Source organism: Propithecus coquereli, unplaced genomic scaffold (genome assembly GCF_000956105.1).
Source record: "Propithecus coquereli isolate 6110/MARCELLA unplaced genomic scaffold, Pcoq_1.0 Scaffold433, whole genome shotgun sequence".
Classification (NCBI taxonomy): domain Eukaryota; kingdom Metazoa; phylum Chordata; class Mammalia; order Primates; family Indriidae; genus Propithecus; species Propithecus coquereli.
Window position 1 is genome coordinate 27076 of NW_012150097.1, and position 16966 is coordinate 44041.

At 47.1% G+C, this 16966-nt stretch overlaps 1 protein-coding gene across 1 annotated transcript in view; it reads left to right on the forward strand.

The window, feature by feature from the left end:
• FRAS1 (Fraser extracellular matrix complex subunit 1) overlaps nucleotides 1–16966 on the forward strand; it is a 208114-nt gene that overhangs the window by 26698 nt on the left and 164450 nt on the right. The window contains 3 exon segments of the mRNA XM_012653893.1: nucleotides 128–304; nucleotides 12040–12180; nucleotides 15603–15746. Coding sequence (XP_012509347.1) covers nucleotides 128–304; nucleotides 12040–12180; nucleotides 15603–15746 — 462 coding nt within the window.

Here is a 16966-nt window from a genome sequence, read left to right on the forward strand (position 1 = left end):
GAGCACTAGCAGAATAATATGCTGAAAGGCTGCATTTGGTGAACGGGGTTCGGCTTGATGAGGGACTCGTATGTTCACAGCATACACTTGGTCCTCCAGTTGATTCTGCGTTTCATTTCCTTGGCAGCCTGCCATTCCTCCTGCCTGGCCTGCGTGGGTCCTGAGCCCTCGCACTGCACCGCGTGTAGGAAGCCCGAGCAGGGGCTGCAAGTCCAGCAGCTGTCCGGGGCAGGGGCTCCCTCTGGAGCGTGTCTCTCCCAGTGTGCAGCCCAGTTTTACCTGGAGAGCACTGGGCTGTGTGCAGGTGAGTGAGCACGGTCTGAGAAAATGTCAGGTGGGCTCTGGGATCACCTCTCGGGAGAGCCTGTGAGACGAGGCCAAAGCCAGGAAGACCTGTGTTTCCCGTGAGAGGGTCCCAGGATGCTGTGGCTGAAGCAGGCTACCGTCGTGCAGAGCAGGGGCCCCCACCAGTGTCCCCCCACCCTTAGTGAATAACACACGGCCTTGAAGAACTAGTTCCTCCCCAGAGTTACACTCTCAGCAGTTCCAGACAGAAATTCTTTCAGAGACCAGTATGGTTCGCTGAGAAAGACCCAGAGCTCATTGTAGAATTTCATTTATTATTTCTTCTCATTTGCTGCTGTGAATATGAATTGGTCTCTGCAGGGCAAAATCTGGACTTGTGTCAAAATTTAGAAGTGATTCCTGCCATTGCCTTGGCTTGTCATCTGCAGAGAGTTGCTGACGTCCTGAACACTGCGGCTCCATGGCCAGGTCATCCGCGGGTGGATGAGGAGACGAGAGGGAAGGGCATAGATTCCCGGGAGGTAGGGGAGGCCCCTCTCTGCTCCGACAGGGAGCTGCCTTGCTGCTGGGTGGCTTGTTTGACTCTGAAGCTATGTGGAAAAGGAAATGATTCATTAATCTTATATTTTTTATTGTAAACATAGTTCCTTAAAGGAAATTTTGAAAGTAAAGTAGAAAAATAATCCACCCACCACCTGAGCCCAGTGGCCTTTACCATTCTGCTCTAATATCTGAGTCTTTTTTCCTATTCATGACTTTGAGTGTTTATTTTTGCAACATAACTATAAGCATGCTGCAAATTCAATTCTGTGTCATATTGCATCTGACATTGCTTAAAAAACAAAAGAAAATTTGTATCCTATAAGCTCTCTTACTAAAGTGGTCCAATTTCCACCCTCACGTGGAAATGCTGGATTTTGAGGTTGGTATGGTGCAGAAGGAAGTAGGCGGATTGGAATACAGGGACCCAGCGCCACTTCCCCTCTCTGAGCCTTTGCTTTCACGGCATTAGGACACTTTGTCTTTCACGTGGCTTTCTGCCAGGGTCAAAAGTTAGGAGTGTAACAGTGGCTGATAAATTGTAAAGCCCCCTACTCAACAGGTATGAAGCTCGGTACATAGGCTGAGGTGTTCGGGAACATGGAGGGGTGATCCCCTGGTCCCTGGCAGGCTCCAGGGGGTTCACAGAGTGCCCAGAAATGGGGGAAAGGGTCACACCTCTTCAGACATCCTGGTTTCTGCCCACGCAGGCATTGCCCACACTCTCTGTGGCCACGTAAACCCCTGCGGCTCTGTTTTCACAGTGGCTCATGGAACGTGGGAGTCTTTGTTAACGCTAGAGCCCCACTGCCGTCCTGGGGCACACACCACGCAGCCCCCTCCCACTGCAGTCTGGCTGCGTCCAGGTGTCCTAGCGAGGGTGAGGCTGCTCCTTCCTGAGGGACCCGCAGACTCCGGGTGGGGCGGGAGTGTTTTCTGCTGTCTGTTTAATTGCTTCTCAGATCGCTTCAGTGGGTTTAGGTTTACCAGACAAGCTTCCTCCAGCTCCTTCTACTTTCTGGCAAGTAAATCCCCTAAGGGAATTAATTACAGCATCTAGCCCTGCTAGATGTGGGGAACGTACAAGGGGGAAAAAAGGAGAAAGCGTAACTTTTTATCTGTCTCTCTTTCTCTTTCATTTTTCATTTTTGGCCCACGTTGTTACAGAAGTGATTTTTGATTTGTTGAAATCTCTGAAACGAATCTGCATAGTTTTCCACAGCCTTGGACTGTGTGCCCTGAGGTTTTAGTGGAACCCACAGAGGTATCAGACCTCCAGGAACACTGGCCTTTCCAAGAATTCAGAGAGATGCTAAGTGAGACCTTTGGTCTTCGTGACGCACAGGTTGAAAGCAGAGAAGCTAGAGAATAAGCCCATGGGAAATTCCTCACTGTGTTCTGATGGCTTGATTTCCCCCAGACCCCGTGATCCAAGGAGAAAACAAGACAAAAATCTTAGAATTCTCAGTGTGCAGTTAGTTGCTGCTTACCATTTTGAGCACTGTATTAAAAATTAAAAAATGGGGAATTTGGAGTGGGGTCAGAAGAGAGAAACAAAAATGGTTAACATTTTTAAAGTCAGAATTGTAAAAAATGAAAATTAGAGTGACCAGGGTTCTTCAACCCAGAAAACAATGTGGCCATTTATTTGGTGCCCACTGCGGGACAAGTGCCTGGCTGGCTTTGCACACTTAGTCCTGATACAGCCTCGGGGTCAGCAAGGTAGCAGTTTTCTAGGAGAAAGTTGAGACTATAAGGACTGAAGCCAGGTAGTCAGCAGAGCCAAGTCCGATGGGAACCCAAGTCCAGTATCCCATATCCATCCTCGTGGCCCTCACGCTGCCGCGTCACTTCTCAGAAGGGTACGGCCACCTGCTCCGGGTGGGACAGCTGCTGAGGGAGAAGCACAGCGGGCTAATGCTGCAGGGTTGGGGCATCCTAAATTTAAGAGAATATCCTTGACAAAAGAAAGTTTCCTAGGATTCCTTTATACAGGCATCTTTAAAAAAGCTTAGAATCGAATCCTCCTCGAGTGGCTTAATTGCGGTCCCGTGGGAAAGGACTGGGTTGACCGCTCGGGTCCCTCATAGCCCCGCGATTTTATGCTCGTTCACACAGTATTAGTACCACACACAGAGCTGTCTACTCATGTTGATTAGAAACCCCCATGCAGTCTCCACCAGCTAGGTGGTGGTTCTCAATTTACAAGTGAGGAGAATTCGGCAGAACGAGGTTAATTGAGTTGCCCACGATTCCAGTGGGAGACCGAGCACAACTGCCGATTGTTTCCAGCCTTAGCTGAGCATCAGGTGTGTTGATTGACGTATTTCCTGTCACTCATCCCGTATCTCTGGAAACCTTTCCGCCTTCCCACAATCTGTTCCACTTTCAGTTCTGCTGAAGTGTTGTGTCTGTATCAGGCCTGGGAGTCCTATGGGATTGCGTTAGATTCTTCCCATGTCTTCCCAGAAATACCCTTGCCTCCCTGCAGAACATTTAAAAAGGTTGGATATTTGTATGTCGTGTGTGTGTGTGTGTGTGCGCGCGCGCGCGCGCGCGCTACGAGGCGGTTTCTTTTGTAGCACCTGCCATCTCAAATGCATTTCTATAAGGGAGAGAAACACAACTGTTTTCTGGAACTCTCCCCCTTCCTTTCTTCGAGATTGCAGCAAAGAGTGATTAGAATATTACAGCTGCTAATGAGAGCAAGAGGCAGATGCGTTACAGGAAGAAGCAATTTACTTAGAGGCTGAAGTGGTGTCAGAAGTTATCATGAAAGTTTTTACTCTGAGCAACATGACAAACCCAGGAGTTAATCTAGTGGAAGATGAAGCAACGATACCGAAGATATTTGATGAAAATCCAAGTCTGCAATTGGAGGACAAAAATATATATAAAATTAACAGTGATCGAAGAGAACACCGCTCATTGGAAGCTGGAGGACAGTCTGTTTTTATTCATTCCTTCTGCGGACGTTTACTGAGTGTCTCCTGGGTGCTGGGCATCTGTAGGTACCCACCAGAGCTATACTGGTGACTGAGTCAGATGAACATTCCTGTTCTCTAGACCTATATTCTAGTGAGAGAAACAGATAATAAATGAAAAAAAAACTGCAGCAACAAAACCCGTGGTACCCTCTTGGATGGGGGACTGGGCTATGGGGGACTGGGCTATAAAGCCCAGGGCCAGGTAACGGGGGAGAAGGAGGAATCGGCTGAGCTCCGGCGAGATGGGTACGGCCACCTGCATGTGTTTGTCCTGCGTTTTTGGTTCATTTTCAGAAATGAACTGGGCACTTCAGAAGGCGGAGCTTCGACATTACGTTTCTTTTTCACACGGCCTCTGTGTTTCCAAAGCGTGGCTAGAATTGCTGATAAGAAAGAAGGCGTGTTACTAATTGTAAAAGGTAATTGGGAGGCATTTTCAGTAGCCAGCCAAAATTGTGCATGTTTATTAAATAGTAACATTTAGAAATGGCTAAAAGAGGGATTTTACTAATTTCACCCAGAGTTGATCTCATCTGTTTAACGAAGTGCTCCCTAGCACCGACAGGCTCAAGTTTCTAAAAAACAAACAAACCCAAACCCAGGAAACATCCATCCCACTAGCCCTCCACCACATAAAACAAATTATCAACAAATGAATAAGAGCCCAAGCCCTTCAAAACATCAAAAAAGCATCCCTTTTTCATCAGTCTTCCTCCAGTGGTTTCCCTGCCTCTGTGGGTCAGTGTGAGCCCAGACGAGGTCTCCAGGGTAGAGCTGGGCGGGGCTTGCTGTGTCGCACGGCTCCAAGGGCACCAATCTCACAGCGACCCATGTGCCCGGTTCCTCCTGAGTCGTTCAGTGACAGCCCATGTGGCTGCCCAGGCCTGGACGGCCAGGACAGAGGACCCGGAGCTCTTTGTCTCTTGGTGGCCTTTCCTGGGATCAGGCCACATTACTCAACTCAGTTTCAGATTCTCCTTCCACTCCAACGGAAGGAATTTTTTTTTTTTTTTTTTAACGTGTAAACGATTCAATTATTTCCAAGACGTAGCTTTTAGTTGAGGTCTCTGTAGAACAGAGCTTCTCGTAGGAATCTCCTGGGAATCTCGTTAAAATGCAGATTCAGATTTAGTGGGACTGGAGCGAGGTCTGAGTTGCTACATGTATAACATGCTTCTAGGGGAGGCTGGTGTTCCTGGTCCGTGGGCCATAGTTTGGGTAAGCAAGGCTTGTGATCAAAGAAGGATGAGCATATCACTTTAGCACCAGTGTACTTCTTTCTCTCTTAAGCAGTTTAACAAAAAAAATTCCGAACTTTTGTTTTTTCTCGTTGCATGCATTTTACATACTACAGAAACTTTAGAAAATGTAAACAAAGAAAAAAAAAGAGAAAAACATCTATTACTAGGTTTCCTAGATTTAGCAAATAAAAATTTACGATTTAGTAAATTAAAAAAATGAATAATTTTTTTATTATAAGCATGTCCCCAATATTACATGAGATATACTAAAATATTATTTATTGTTTATCTGAAATTCAGATTTAACTTAGTGTCTCATTCATCTGGCAACACTACCTATAAACTTTCCGCTTTGAGATAACTACTTTTAATCTTATGGCAGAGATTCTTATAGTAGTCATTTATGTATAACGCACACACGCACATGTGTGTATGTGTATCACTTTATACTTTAAAAATTCCTTACGACCAAGAACTTTATTGAAAGTCCTGCGATTTTGCATAAATTTACTCCCCTTTTATAGATGAAGAAAGTGATACTTAGAAGGAACCAACTGAAGGCTGATTGAGCAATGGGAGATCCTGGGTTCTAATACATAGTTGCTCAGAAATTATTTTCTTTTTTCCAAGCCCGGGTCCCTTGTGCCACACTGGAGCTTTGCAGTTTAACTTCAGGCCAGGCCAACCAATTAACGATGCAGCTTGATCACCATTGAACACTCTGGCAGTGGTGGCCATGCCTGGGTGTGAACGTGTCCGGATGATTAGATTAGCCACGTAATTGCCCTGATTCCATGACAAATTAATGATGGATTCTCTCAATTTCCACACAGTTCTGCAGAAGATTCAAGATGGTACAATTCTGAAGAAATTACAAGTTTTATTTTAAAAATGAACCCAGTATGACAATAATGAGTTTTGCTTACATATTATCGAATTTATTATCTCAGAAGAAACACCGTGTTTTAAAAAAGAAAGTAGAGGTAACAGACATTCCAGCAGCCCCATCCCTGCCTTTCCTTGTGCTTAGCTTGGTGACGGAGCTGCGGTCAGGTAATCGTCAGGGGAATTTCAGGAGCTACATTTTTCCAAACCTTTTTCAGTCTGGAAGACAGCTTTCCTCCTTGGGCTGGGTCTTACTGTACAGAACAAAATTGCTTCCAGGTTTTGTATCAATTTTTAACAACAACAAAAAAATTTATCAGTTCTTTTGGTCAGTTTATTAGCTTGGTTTAGGTGAACGGGGAGAAAAAAGTGTGCTGTGTGTATTTTGATGCATTCCGTGGTTGCTAAGACTTACCAAGGGCCTCAAGGCAAAGACTTTTAATTAAAGAAATAAATGGGCAGGAATCTGCCTGTACAGTTTAAGAGTATGTTGCCATTTACGGAGTTGGAACACCCTTACGTTAATTGAATCAAACACATGGAATCTGTATTAAGCCGTGCTCTTTAATGTAGTCCGTAGAGTCCTGACATGCACTCTACAAATGCCTTCTGGTAACGTTCAGTCTTCTTCACTTTCCCCTCCTTGCTTTTATAGCGGGAGTGTGCCAGGCTTTGGGGATGGAAAGATGAAAAAGCCAGAGACCACGCTGTAAGGAAAGCAGGATCAAGTCGGGGAGACTGACACCTCAACAAGTAATTAAAAGAGCGTGTGATGCGGGCTGGAACGGCAGGAGGCACAAGGTATAGAGACAGCACAAAGGAGACTGGCTCTGTCTGGGAGAGAGCAGTGAGAAAAGGTTTGTGGAGGGAAAACTGTACATGATTAAGCTTTTGAAGGATTAGTGAGAGCTCACCAGGTGGCGAAGGTGGGAAGGGGCATTCTAGACCAAGGAGACAGCCAGTGCAGAGGAATGGCGTATTTGGAGAAGAGCAACGTGTTCAATATTCCTGCAGTGTAAAGTCCAAAAAGGAGAATTGTGAGGAGTGATGCTGGGGCCGTGGGGTGTGCGTGGGTCACGTCGTAAAGTGCTTTATGTGCCGTGCTAAGGAGTTTAGCATTTACCCTGTCGGCATTGGTGAACCATGAAGAGATTCTGAGTAGCGGAATGATTTGGTCAGTTTGCATTTTATAAGGATGATAAAGTCTGGTGATTGTGTGGCAGATAAGTGGGGAGAAGCGGGTGGGCTGGTTAGGAGGCTGCCGCGCTGATCCACATCACGCATGGTGTCGAAGGTCCGGACTAAGGGGTCACGGGGATGGGGAAGTTGGGATGGATTCGACAGAGATTTAGGATGTCAAGTCAACAGGGCCTGAATGTGCTGTGGGGATGGAAAAGTAGAAGTTTAGGATGACTCACGGTTGTCGGCCCGAGTGACGTGGTGAGTGGTGGGGCTTCTGAGTGAGGTGGGGGAGTGGAAACAAATACCAGCAGGGGAGTGGGAGGTGGGGCTGGGGGTCGATAAAGAGTGCAGTTTGGGACACTGTCCGCCATTTACATGAAGTGAAGACGGACTGAGCTTAGAAGTGGATAAGGAGGAGTATTTTGGAAGTGAGGAGTGAGAAGAGGAAGGGCCAAGGGCAGAGTTTTGGGAAGCTCCAATATTTATGTGGCGTTCAGAGAAAGAGGCTGGAAGAAATGATCAAAGAGAGAAGAACTAGATGAGTGTGATGCTGGCGTTTCCCTCCACCCACCCACCCGCCCATTTAGTCAGTGGAAATTCGTTTATTGAGAGCTTATGACATGCCGAGGACAGGAACTGTGACAGGTACTGCAGGAGTCCACAGGGATGAAAAAAGATGGGATTTTTACTCCTAAAGATTTTCCAGTCTAGTTTGGGTGGGAGACGGGAGATGTTAAAAAAGAAAGGAAGACAAAAAAAGGAATGAGAATAAAGAACAGGAGGGTGAAGGAAAGGGGGAGGTTGATTCTGATCGACTTCGCTCATTTCAATTTTCCTCCCTGCTGTACTAGAATATTTTGGTATCTATACCTTATTTTTTAGAGAAGTCCATCTCAACATTTGTTTTTAACATGAAAATGTAGGAAATTGTATATGGCGTGAAAGTAGGGATGTTATGCCACTTTTTTGTATCGTTAAAAAGAAAAGAGAAATGGCAGTATCGGTTGTTTGAAATTTGAATAGAAAATAGGATGAGCAAAAATTGATATTTTTAATTGTCATGGGTACAGTTTGGGCTGGAGTCAGGTTGACTGGACTTTCAACCACATAAGGGACTTGCAGGGCTGAAGCAGCTCACTCGTGCTTTTTCAGAAATATACGTACTTAGCCATCAGCCAGAAAGCCAGTCTTGGAAAATGTAGTATTACCTGGAGGAATTATTCATACAACTTTCGGGTGTCTCCCATATAGGCTCTGTAATGGAGTTAGTCTTCCTTGAAGGATCTTAGACTTCAGACAGAACTCCTGCTGTGAAATCAGCTTCCAAAGAATGATTAAGCCTCATAAAACTCACTGGAGTAGTGTAGACATTTCCAAAACCAGCATAGAACTGAAGTTTCATGAGATTTTTAAGAAAGACACAGATGCTAATACCTGCACTTACAGAAACAGAGTGTTATGGAGAAAACGTGCTTTGAGAGGATCATCGCCCAGCATGTCCTCTTCCCTCTGTGCCCACGGCAACTAACTGGTTCTTCATCTATTTAATTCTTAAACATCTGCAGTGAGGGGGTCCCGAAGCCGCCATGGTGACGTTCAGTGGGGCTATTTCTAAAATTGAGTGTGTGGCAAAGGGACTTCTCCTGGACTTCTTGGCCTACCAACCTTTCCGTTTGTTTGTCCCTTTGCTTTTCTGCTTTATGTAATTTAATAATGAGCTTTATTCACATTGAGCTAGGCCATTGTATTGGCTTTGTGACCAAATGAAAATATATTTATGCTCATAATACATTGATTGATCTTTCTCCCGTCTTGAATTCCACAATGATACCCTTTGATTTCCTATTTATTAGGGAGTGTATTAGTCTGTTAAGCGTTGCTATAAAGGAATACCTGAGACTGGGTAATTTATAAAGAAAAGAGGTTTATTTGGCTCACGGTCCTGCAGACTGTACAGGAGCCAGCGTCGTCTCTGGTGAGGGCTGCAGGAAGCTTCCGATCAGAGCAGAAGTGAAGGGGGAACAGGACTGTCACCTGGCGAGAGAAGGAGCAAGGGGTCAGGGTGCCAGGCTCTAAACAGCCAGCTCTCCTGTGACCCAGACTCACTCATTACAGCGAGGAGAGCACCAAGCCACTGCTGAGGGGTCCACCCCGTGACCCAGACCCTCCCACTGGGCCCCACCTCCAACACTGGAGATCGCATTTCAGCGTCAGATCCGGAGGGGCAAACACCAAACCATGTCACGGAGGTATAACGAGAAGAGCTGGGATTTTATCAATCTTGTACAGCCCAACACAGACATAATGGTATCATTGTCATAGGTATGTAGAAAATAGTGTGTTGCTTCCAGATGTTTCCCCCAGATTATCCTGGAAAGCTTTGTGTTGACAATGTAATTTAGTTGTTTTCTTTTTTTTTTTAAATATCACCCCTGACTTTCCATTATGTGCCATTTCATTTTGTGTTACAGACTTCTTCAATAAGGGGCTAATACATACCCTTCTTCTATAATACATTCTCAAACATCAGTTTACCTATTCCACTTTAAGAGACTTTGAAAATATTTGGGAAAAAATTCCTATGACTTGTGCTAATAAAGCTATTTATAAGGCAATCTAAAAAAATAAAATTTAATTGTAAGAAAAAGGAAATTAATTAAAAATATGGGCTCTAGGTTCTCTTTTTCATGTAGTAAAAAATACTCTTGAATAGATATAAAGCTACAGTGGATCCAGGGATGATGAACAAAATATCCATCAACCAGTAAGGCGAGGGCACCGCCTAACGAGAATGGGCGTTGGCCTCGGCTCAGGAGCAGGTCCCGGGGCTTCCTGGTGCAGGTGTTAAACCTTTACTTCCTGGGTTAGGAGGGGGGCAGGGTGCAGCAGAGAACTGGAAGGCTTAGGGCAGCAGCCATGTGCCAACCTGCGTGGAGGTAGCTTAAGATTATGACAACCGGTACTGATGTACCAGGACATACTCGCTGAATGTTAGCCCCATATATAGTAAAGATGGTATGTTACATTTTATTAGGGGTTGGTGGAATAGCCCCATGTATATCAAAGATGGTATGTTACATTTTATTAGGGGTTGGTGGAAGTGGAGATCTCAATGGTGGAAAATCACATCTGGTTCCTCCAAGCCTCCTGGCCTGTCAGTCTTCTGGGTCTGTGATGGAGGAAGCTCGGAGGGGTGCTCTGCAGTCTGGTGGGTCTTGGCTGGTGGACAGACGTTTAGGTGGCCTAAAACGCATGGGCTCATCTGCGTGGGGAAGAACCAGGTCTTTGTCTTGCTCAGCATTGAGTCCCCAGCACCTGGACCTCCTTGAGGCTCAGTAATGAATGAATGAATAATTGGAGGTAAACGGCTGGTTGTTTTAAAGTGTAGGTTTTATGATTCAGGAGTGGCAAGGCCAGCAGATCAGGAGAGTATTGCCACTGAAAACAGAGTTTGCTGCTCATAGCTCCCGAGAGTAAAGGGCACACCCTGACGTTCGGAGTCGCAAGGGAGGCAGAGGAGTGAGGGGGAAACGTGGGCAGAGCCTCACTGTGGTTTCTATGGGAAGAAACGGGTGAGGCAGAGTCAGCAGCTTTAGGGTTGGCTGGTCATCCCAGTGGTCCGTGAGGCACAGGGGCTGTCTCTGTAGGGTTGGCTGGTCATTGCAGTGGTCCGTGAGGCACGGGGCTGCCTCTATAGGGTTGGCTGGTCATCGCAGTGGTCCGTGAGGCATGGGGGCTGTCCCTGTAGGGTTGGCTGGTCATCACAGTGGTCCGTGAGGCATAGAGGCTGTGGCCCTGGAGAGCAGTGGCAGGAGTGTCAGAGGATATACTAAGGGAGGTGGGGTGGGGAGGGTCTGGACTGGTTGATGTGCATGTGAGGGCATCCTCCCCGGCTAACCATCTACTTCCTCTAGGAACCTAGCCCTGGGAGGGGCATCTCTCCATGGTCAGCAGTGTCTCAGATGTCAAAGAATCAGAAATAGGGAAAATAAAAGGCATGATTGAGACAGTGGCCACTCTTGGGAAATGAGGCAAATATCTCCTTTACCGTTAAAGGTCCGATGATGGCAAGCAGAAGAGATGTTCTCTGTCTTTGCTTTCTTTACTGTCTTTGCACTGCGGGTGCTTCAAACTTAGCACTTAACGTTATGATCATAGCTAAGACTTAGTGAGCCTTGACTGCGCATCCAGCACTATCCCAAGAACTTTACGTGCATCAACCCAGTTGGCGTCCAAACACCCCATGCAATGTGTGCTGCTTGTATCTGTGTTTTGTAATTGAGGAAGCAGGAGGTTTGAAAACCTGCCTAACTCAGCCAAGGTCACACGGAGCTGTGATGTGATGCTCTTACTCTCTGTGCCGTACGCTGTCCCCCTTCATTGCATTGCACTTGCTTGTTGCAGCTCAGAATGTTCCACAGTTCTTCTCCTGTGTGCATGTCAGTCTCCACCACAAAGTAGGCACCGCATAACCTTTGTGGAATCGATAAGGCTTCCGCCACCTTTTCTCTTTCATCTGAGCAGCCTGATAAGCAGCCGGGTATCTAGTGACAGTGACAGTGGAGAAGCTGTCCCAAGGGAGGGAGACCCGTTTTGTGGCTTCCTGTGCTTTGTGTGACATGCTCTGAAAATGGGAGCTCGGGTAGGAGGAAACGTGTGACTCTGCAAATGTTTATGTCCAGCATCTGTGCTTTACTTAATCTGGGTTCTGCAAATGCTTGCTTTGCAGGGGGGTTGCCTTTAGAGAGAAGCGTGGGAGATGCGTTCCCCATACTTGGAAAAGCCAAGTGAACGTGCAGAACGTGTCCCAGCCCAGGAGTGTTGACAGGAGAGACAGAGCTACTGCCTGTGCCACGTGAGCTTTCCTGACTGTCCCCTCTGCTTTGTCTTTCTCCCAGCTTGCCACCAGTCCTGCGTCAGGTGCGCAGGGAAGAGTCCGAATAACTGTACGGCCTGCGGCCCTTCCCGTGTGCTGCTGGACGGGCGGTGCCTCTCCCAGTGTCCGGACGGCTACTTTAACCAGGAAGGCGGCTGCACAGGTGAGCGAGCGACGTGCTGGTGGCCGTGCGGGTGAGCGTGCGACGTGCCGATGGTAGCGCGGGTGAGCGTGCGACATGCTGTTACGCATTCCCTGTGCCATGCGTCGTCTTCATGCGCAGCCGGACACTGTCATTAGAAACCCTGTCACACCAGGGCCTGCGGGGGCCAAGGTCTAGAGTGAGGGGAACAAGTAGGATTTTGTGCTTCCAGTAAGGAGGCGGCGATGAAGTCGAGAGATGGAACCAGCTCTACTCCCGAGACTGTAACATTTGAATGAACCTGAGGTTGGTTTTCTCTCGCCTGGAAGACCATGGTCTGACTCGGTGACCCTCCTCGTGGACTAAACAATGACCTTTGTGTCCTGTAAGAACCAGAACGCAGTTTGGTGCAACTCTCTGTTGCTGTGGCTCTTTTTAAGGTCTAAAAATTTATGTTTCTGATCGTTCAAGGATTACGTGCTCATTGTATAAGGTTTAAAAGTTCAAAATAGATAAAAAGGGGGATTTGGGGGGGATCACTGGTAATTCCACATTTCCAAAGCAACACTCTAAACCCGATGATATGTTCCTTTTTGGTCCACCTCTTGCCTGTGCTGTTGCATAAACAGCATGTGTAAAACACGTGAGAGCTACACTTTTTATATTCATCTTTCCCAAACATTAAGCCATAAACAATCCCTTCTGTCATGAAAAATTTTATGCACAAACGTGTGTGTGTGTGTGTGTGTGTGTGTAATTTTCATGGCTACATACTATTCCATTCCTTTGCACGTAAGAAGTGGAGGAAGGATTTGGAATTTGGGAATTGAGACACTCAGGGACACAAGAGACATCTTTTACTTAATCTCTGTCAGTGAGGTACTGCTCTGGTTATCTCATAAACTAACCAGAGTTGTGGATTAAAATTTGGTTATCTTTCACAGCTCTGGGGGTTGCTGGGCTCAGCTGGGCAGTTTTTTCTTAGGGTCCTGTAAGGGGTTGGGGTGGATTTCACCAACACGCCTGACACCTGCCTTGGTCAAGCATCTCTTACTCTGCGAGGCCTCTTCTGTGGCTGATTGGGCTTCCTCACAGTGTGGCGATCGCACTAGTCAGACTTCTTATATGTTCTCACACTCCTGGCCTCAAGCGATCTTCCCTTCGCACCTCCCAAGGCACTGGAATTACACACGTGAGCCACCGGGCCTCGCCCGTGACTTCTTACATGTTAGCTGTCTTCCCCCAGACTGAGTGTTCCAAGAGACCTAAGCAGACGCGGCAAGTTTCTTGTGACTGAACCTCCAAAGTCTCCCTGTCAACTGCTGCTGTCTTCCGTTGGTCAAAGCAGGACAGCCCAGATCTGAGGCGGTGAAGGAATAGACTCCATCTCCCAGAGGGGAGATGGCTTATCCGTCCAGCGAGGGACACATGTGATGGTCTTCATCGTAGAGACCACCTGCCACAGGTGCTGGTGATTTGGACAGGATCAGGCATCTGGCACAGGAGACTCTGGGCACTTCTCAGCCCTCCTGCCCCTGGCGGCAGCAGAAAAGAGCAAAAGTGGAGAGAGGTATTTACTTCCTTCTTCGACGTTCAGTCCAGTATATTTTTAAGAGCACCTTTATATTTCAGTGACAGGGATTCTGGAAATTACTAGTTGAGATTAGTACAGGATTTTATTGGAATTGACAAAATACTAAAGTTTAAGCACCTTATTGTAGCATGGTGGTTTTTTGTATCTACAGGGGATAAAAGACAGAACACATTCTATCATGATTCCTATTTTATTTCTAAAAAGAGACTGTTAGGCCAGCTGATAGGAAAAAGCTTATTGGGATGAAATTGTATTACTTGTATTTCTGGAGTCAGAAAACACGCAGTAAATTTATAAAATATTTTAAAAATAAATTAACATTTGTTAGATTTGTGTAGCCTTAAATTCCAAAGAGGAAATTTAGAGCGAGTACAAATTTAGATGATTGAAGATCAATATTATTTTTATTCTGGACTTTTTTTTTCCTTTTGCCAAGTGCCTTTTAATCTGCGTAGGCCCCTGGTGAATTGCTTGACTTTAAACACTCTGTCAAGCTCAGTGGGGGAATGTTCCTGGTTTCTCTGTCCTTAGGGTTGTCCCTGAAAGCTGGTGCTTTCATCCTAGCCCAGTTGGTTCTCCTGGGTGTAAAATTGTTTGGGGGAGGAAAGTCCGAGTGGCTCTACCTTTTCTCTGCCCGTGCCTCTGTCTGCCTGAAGGCAGCGGGTGGATGGTTCCGTGAGCAGCAGGGAACCCAGGTCACTGGAAATATTCTGGTAGGGAGGAAGACCTGGGTAGTGGAAATCATCCTGAGAATGCTAGTTATCTTTTGGATAGACGTTTTCAAAGTTCAGAGCCTCAGGAATGTAGGAGGGGTGATACTGCTATCCTTCTAATCGGCAGTTCGTTTTCTCGCTTGCTTTTTTTTTGGTATAACTCCTTATCTTCTCTTGGCCTCTTGCCAGAAGTGAGAGGCAGTTGACTTTACTCGGAATCTGTGCCTTTGCTTTCCACCAGCTGTGTGCCAGGAGGGATTTCTTCAGTTCCAGCAAGCTCTCCCCAGCTCCAGGCCCTCCCCGCCCATCCTCCTGGAATCAGACATGCTTAGACCTCCTTGTCCTTGGCAGGGAACCCTTCAGTCTCCTTCCATGTGTTGCTCCTGCTGCTGCCTTGGCAGCCCAAACGCAGCCACAGCTGCAGCCTGCTTCGATTCCTTGCCACCCTCGTCTTCATTGCCTACACCTTACGGTGACTCGCTTGGTTCTTCCTGTGCCGTACCTCTTGTCCATTTGGTGGTTCTTCTGGGGAAGACATAGCTTGACAGAATTTTGTCTAAGGAATTCAACTTCAGACAGAGCTCGTGATAACCTCCAGCAAGAGGAGGTTCCTTGTGTCTTGATTAAGTATTGCTGATGAAACCGGCATCCAAGCTGTAGCGGAAAGGGACAGCCTGGCTGCATCCGACTGCAGCGAGAAGCTTCGGTGTCACCTGCTGCGCGTGGCTCCCCACTTCTCCGCCAGGAACTGCTGAGAAGCAGCTCTTCTCCCTGCCCTGCTCTCTCTTTGAATTGTGGCATTTCAGGATGGGGAGTCTCACCACGCATGTTTCTGCTTTGTGCCTCCTTATTCGCACAGACGGGGATGGTCGTACTGGTCCCTCTGGAACGTGTGGCCGATTATGCAGATATTCACGGTTCTAGGCTGTGTGTTACGCTCATGGGTGGGATTCTCATCGACTCAGAAATGCAGTCTCTTGGTCAGGTCCCCGCATGTGCCAGGGTCGCCCAGGAATCTTCAGAAGATGATGAGAGTTTGGGGTCTGCTCCTAGCGTAACTGGCGGAGCACGTCAAATACTTCACGTGTTTGCATGCTGAACTGCTAATTCCAACCCTGTTGTCGTTTTCCTGCTAGAATGTCACCCCACCTGCAGGCAGTGCCGTGGGCCGCTGGAGTCCGACTGCATCTCCTGTCACCCTCACGTCTCTCTCAGCGGCGGGAACTGCAGGACCGGCTGCCGGGAAGAGCAGTTCCTCAGCCTCGTGGGACACTGTGCTGGTGAGTGGAGACTTTGGGGGCCTCAGAAGTCACCAGACAGCTACTGGCTCTTCACGCCAGGCTTGCGGGGCTCTTGTTCTTTGTCCTCAAATGACAGGCTCCTTTCCAGGGCACATTTGTCTCGTGTCTGGGCACTCACCCCACTGCTTCCCCTCAGCATCTAGTGAATACTTGTGGATTTGAACAAGTCCTTAAAGAAACTTAGGGTCTCCTATTAGCGAAGCATGGAGTGATGGTAGTGGTGCCTCTGTATACATTCGGCAGCGTCCTCTTAAGATAGCAAAATGCGTTTTCTAAACCATCACTCCAAGACTTCCTCCCTCTCGTCTGTATCATCTCCTGTCTCTTGCTTTGGAGAACCTTTGCCATCCGCCGCCGGCACAAAATTTTAGGGAGATTAACCTAAAAGCAGATCAGTTGCCTCAGGAAATGGGTTTTTTTCCTCCTCATTTTAGAGCTTAGTTGTAAAAAAAACAATTAGGAAAGCAGTTTGGATGATGTTGGAGCCACACATTGTTTGTGTCCGTCTACCCAGTCCGATAACAAATGTGTGTTTCTGAGTGGTCAGATGCTCAGAATGAAGAAGAAGGTGAATGAGACAGTGACGCTGCCACCAGAGAGCTTATCGTCTGGAGAGAGGAAATGACAGGCTAGTGGGTCATCATATACTTCTTGACCCACTTCTTCAAATTGCAGGAGAAACTGGCAGAGATTTGCCCTTAGCAGCTGTTGTCCCAGTCGGAAGGGCTTGCCCGAGAGGCACTCTGGCATCCCGCTGGGCCAATGGGAAAGGTGGGAAAGCTGGGACCAGACAGGATGATGCTGGGGGCGCTGACCACTCTGCTCCCTCAGCTGTGTCTGAATTCGGTCCAGGGTGGTAGGATTTACCGACAGGATTTATTCTCTACCTGAACTGTACCTAAGATCATCATCAGAGACCTCTTAATTGCACTGAGCTGTTTAAAAAAGAAAATTACATCTAATCTATCATGTAGACAAGAGTAAACACATCCTGGGAACAGGTCCAATAACCTCAGTGTGTTCTCGCAGATGGAGATGTCAGACGTGTGGGGTTTTTCCACCAGGTCTATCAAAGCAAATACGTAGTTTGCGAGATTGAGGCCAGGGGTGGTAATTTTCAACAAAGATAAATGCACTGAGCGGCAGGCGTGCACACGGTTGCAGGAGACATGGGTGAGTGCTATGGAAAGCCAGATGTT